The sequence below is a fragment of the Octodon degus genome, unplaced genomic scaffold, assembly GCF_000260255.1.
Source record: "Octodon degus isolate 3935 unplaced genomic scaffold, OctDeg1.0 scaffold00026, whole genome shotgun sequence".
NCBI lineage: Eukaryota > Metazoa > Chordata > Mammalia > Rodentia > Octodontidae > Octodon > Octodon degus.
In genome coordinates, this window is record NW_004524602.1 from 8964748 (window position 1) to 8969680 (window position 4933).

General features: G+C 35.3%; 1 protein-coding gene and 1 pseudogene across 1 annotated transcript in view; both read right to left on the minus strand.

Annotated features, from left to right (window-relative positions):
• Positions 1-283: 283 nt before the first annotated feature.
• On the minus strand, positions 284-510 carry LOC101577806 (annotated as a pseudogene).
• Positions 511-3885: 3375 nt separating this feature from the next.
• Positions 3886-4933, minus strand: part of CUNH15orf61 (chromosome unknown C15orf61 homolog) — a 4573-nt gene continuing 3525 nt past the window's right edge. The window contains exon 2 of the mRNA XM_004628793.2: positions 3886-4118. Coding sequence (XP_004628850.1) covers positions 3991-4118 — 128 coding nt within the window. The 3' untranslated portion in view covers positions 3886-3990. The remainder of the gene's footprint in view (positions 4119-4933) is intronic.

Consider the following 4933-nt stretch of genomic DNA (forward strand, 5'->3'; position numbering starts at 1 on the left):
TTCATTCTTTAGTAGATGGAAAAATGTTTCATGAGAAATTATATTCTGTGCTTACAGTTTTGGGTGAACATAAATGGAAATAACATATTTCAATAGATATTCCTTTTAAAAATTAAAAATGTTCTGAATTTTACTGAAGTAAAGCTCCTCCCCTTTATTTTTACTGTCCACACAAGTGTTTATTTGTCATGAGAATCTAAGTATTCCACAGCCCACATATTCATGTTTCACAGTTCAGAAACGTCTATGGAACTCAATCCAAAGAAACCTTTTTATCCCTACATCACTTTGCACTTTGAAAGATACCAGCCTTCCTCATTTCTTCAAAATCTCTCATGGAATCATAATTTCTGTAGAAACTGGCATATGCCTTCTTTCTTGGTTCAGCCGCACCAAACTTATACAGAGCTGCAAGCCCCAAGGAGACAACGAACGCTTCAACAATATGAATCCGCAGGCGCCTGGCCAGAAGCCCCACATCTGGGGTTTTGCCAACACACCGGAACTCATGGTCGTTACGTCCTCCACACCAATCCTGAAGTAAAATCTTAGCAAAGCATTAATAGTCAAATATGTGTGAAAAAAATTATATATATATATAAAATCCCTGGAACCAGAGATTGAACTCAGGCCCTTGTGCTTGCCAGGGAAGCACTTATTCTACTGAGCCATTTCCCCGGCCCCCCAAAAATAAATTTTAACATTTGTACAATTTGGTATGGTAGGACACCAACATCGAAAAACCAGGGCTTTCTATATGGGCATCCACTTCCATATTTCTAATTGTGTTACTGTGTCTTTATAGTAGTTTACAACCTACAGAGAAACTAGGAATTGTCTCCCAAAACTTGATAATTGATTTGAGTAGGAATGACAAGAGGGACCCAGGAGATGGCTCAGTGGCACAAGCGCCTGCCTTCCAAGCGCAAGGTCCCAAAGTTCTATTGCCAGTACCAAAAATAAATAAAAGAAAAAAATATATATATAAAGAAATAACAAGAGACAGAATACAATGTTTTGTACTAAAAACACATCTTCATCAACAAAAAAAATTGCCTGGGTATGGGAACACATGCCTGTAATCCCAGCGCTCAAGAGGCTGAGGCAGAAGGATCATCATTGCAAGTTTGAGGCCAGCCTGGGCTACAAAATGAATGGAAGAACAGCCTGAAAAGCATAGTGAGATCCTGTTTCAAAAAGACAAAAACAATTGTTTTTGTTGTTCCGGATTATTTTATTTTATTTTTATTATTATTATTTTTTTTTATTTTTTATTTGTGTGTGTGTGTGTGTGTGTGTGTGTGTGTGGCCAGCTCAGCCCACCAGGGGGCGGGGCTGGCTGGCATGTGGTGCTGGGGGATTGAACCGCGGTCCCTGATGCTTTGCTAAGCTTGTTCTAAGTAGGTGCTTTAGACCACTGAGCCATCTCACCAGCCCATGGATTATTTTAAAGAGCCCAGTAAAATATAGGCAGCAAATGTGATTTCACTAACCAAGAAAGGAGGGAAGAAGGGAGGAGGGCTCACTCCGGTCCCTCCTTGTCATCTTAGGTCATGAGGCACTGGCACAGATGCACGCAAACTGTCTTTGATTTATCTCCCTCTTCTCCCATTTGTGAAATTCTTTTACTGATGAAGTCCATTATAAACACAAATACAAGGAACACAGGGATGTGGATTTTAAACATAGATCTTTTACTAAAATAAAACAATTGTGCTTCCAAGAATAATCATGATACACTTTAAGGTAGAAGGGTGTCTTGTTTTGTTCTCAGATTACAAGTGGAAAAACCAAGACACAAAAGGAGTAATTAGCCATAGGTCAAAAAGATAGCGCTGACACTTAAAATAGACTCGGTCTCCTGGATCTCAGCATTCCCTCGATCCCGTTTACAGCACAACGCTTCTACGTAACATGCAGCTTTAAAGAAGCAATTTAAACCTTTACCATTCATCGGGAGGTAACTTTCATATTAAAAGGTTCACTACAAGACTTAATAAATCCAATGAATGATATTTTAAATTTTGAACTATGCCCTTAACCATCGTTCAGTTCATCCTTCACCACGATCAACTCTGTGAGAGCAAGAGGTCTATTGATTTTCATGTAATACAAGAAAATATTACATTTACTTAATTGTTACACAGTGAGCACATCAGACAAGAAATCAAGGCTCTATTTAATGCTGTAAGCAGCAAAGAATTACAGAGATCAATATGGTAGTTTGTCAAAGATGTTCTCCAAGGAGACTTACCTATCACCATATGGACAAGAAGTCACACTGACTGTAGCTATTGAAAAACAGGTAAGCAGAGTCAGCAGTACAAATTATCAGAAATCAAACAGGCCAGTGTGAAAAGAGGTACAACTGTACTGAAAAGCTGCATTTATAGTCTGGTAATTAAAAACCATTTTATCAGCCTTGTGCTGGGACCAAACCATTACAGGAGGTATTGACAAGATGAGCAGCAATGAATGAGCAGTATTTGACTTAGAACTTATGAGCTATAGTTATTTAACTTTGTCCATTACAGATGAAATCAGTTCTAGCTTTCCTTGCGAAATGCTAATAGTGTTTTATTATTAATGAAGCTTAATGTAACACTATCTTCTTTGTCTAAGCCATTCATTTAACTGGTGTCAAGTATATTCTTCTGGACTAAATATATTGGCATAGGTACTTCTTTGATTAAAGTGTTATTTAGAATTGCTTTTAGACAAGTGAATATTACGTATATTTGAAGAGCAGTTCACTCTCTGTAGTACATTTTAAGTAACTACTTTTGTGGAAGCCAGTTTGTATTAGTTCATTAATTGCTTCTTTCTCTACTGACTTGCCAGGAGTAAGCATCCAGTGTTGGTTATATTCAATTTTATAAAATGTCTTCCTATAAAAATGTGTAAATGTGGCAGAGTATCAGCAACACATTAACATAAAATGATATATAATGTATGTTTGTAATTATAGGAGAGATCATAAATCTTAAACACCCATTGGTTTAGAAATTAAATAGTTCTTAGTTCTCCCTAAATTACTCCAAATTTCTGAAATTTACCATTTGCCTGGGTATTTTGCGACTATCCCCAAGGATAAATTTTTTAAATGACTTTGCTTTCAAAAATGCAATTAACTTAATAAAATTCTAATGCAAAAGTGCCATCAAGTCTTTAAAATTTCAGCCCACTCTCCATTGCCAAGAAGACTATGGATATGTATCATTTCAGTTAATTGCTTTTATAAACAGTTGCCAAATTTATTTTTCTGGGTCTTTCTATAACTTAATTGTTCTTATAGCTTTATTGGGATGCTATTTTAACTTTTACTGAGTCTTAATTTCATTCCCTTTGATGCACTTATATTAACCAGAGTTGTTATTACATTTAAAAATACCAGGGCATTAGCTTCTCTAAGCAACAGGACGTTTCAGCATTTTATCCCAACCCCCTTCAACATGTAAATGGTACAAGGGATTTAAAACATTTCCATGCCAAATCCTGGCAAATGAATGATTTAGACTACATACTGCAATTAGATGCTCCTCAATTTTTAGATTTGCCAATGATATTATCTCTACCATGTACCCTAATATCCTCTGCTTTTTCTCCAGACATTATATAGAAGATTTCCCTCTTTTCTTTTCTGTGGGCTTCTGCATTTTTTCTTTAGAGTCAATTTAAATTGCTAATATCTAAGTATAAAACCTATGTACATAATCATTTTTTATCTGTAGTTTAACCTTGTTCTAGGGAAACACTGGTGTGAAGCTTCATGTATTTCTAGTTCCCATTAGTGAAACAGAGAATGTACTACATAACCATGTCTGAAAAGCTTTGCCTCTGGAGGGCAATGATTCATCTTAAAGAAGGAGACACCAGAGAAAGAAAAACGTGTTTGCAAAAGTTTTATTTTAAAGGATCAAAAATAAATATTGCACATACACACTTGAGAAAATGCACTGATGGTGTATTAGTATTCTCTAATGCATACTTTCAATACATGGCACCTTCATCTTCTTTATTTAGAAAATAAATTGTTATTGGTCCATAACTGGTATGCACAGTCTCTGTGACTCTGGCAAATAACCAGGAGCCAAGTCCATATAAGAAAGTTGGAATACCTAGAAAACAAATGGATATGTTATTTGTGAACATCAATACTTATTAATCACACGCCCATGTATTTGTCATGCTCTTAATCACACAACCATCTTCTGCAGTGTTGACAAGTTGTAACAATATAAAATACAACAATACCAACAATGATTTTTTTAAGAACAACTACTCATATGTGGGACTGAAAGATTTTAAAATTATGGAAGTAAGGCTGATATAGATAGTAATTCAATGCATTTTCCCAATTCATTTTCTTGAGGTAATTATGAAGTAATTCTTTCCACACATAAGCAAATGGAAAAGAATACTCATTAATTTAGTTGTAAACACTCTTGATTATTAGCCTTAAGCTAGAATCACTAGGTCAACTCTACTGTCCTTTAAGTTAGATATTAACACTGGTAGATAAAGTAATCCTTGTACAATTTGAAAGGAAACTGGGTCAAATAGCTGTCTTTAAAACCTAAAATAAAACCTTAGTCTAAGGAAGATTTTAGTGTAATAGGCGTAACAAAGTGTATTTTCTTTCTGACACTACCGTATCTGCATTTCTACAACTGAACTGAAAATTACCTTGCTCTAACCTATTTGGAGTATTAGTAGATTTTAACACATGGCTGTGGTAAGATTTGGCTTCCTTATTTGATATTCACTGCAACTTGCTGTACATGAAAGCAAACACAAATCCACCAAGAGATATGAATTAAGCACGCATATGCATATGATTCTAGGTTGGACACAAAACAAACTTTCATAATTCCTATTTTTAAGACACTTATTTTAAACTGATGACTATTAACACATGAAAAACCTGCATCAA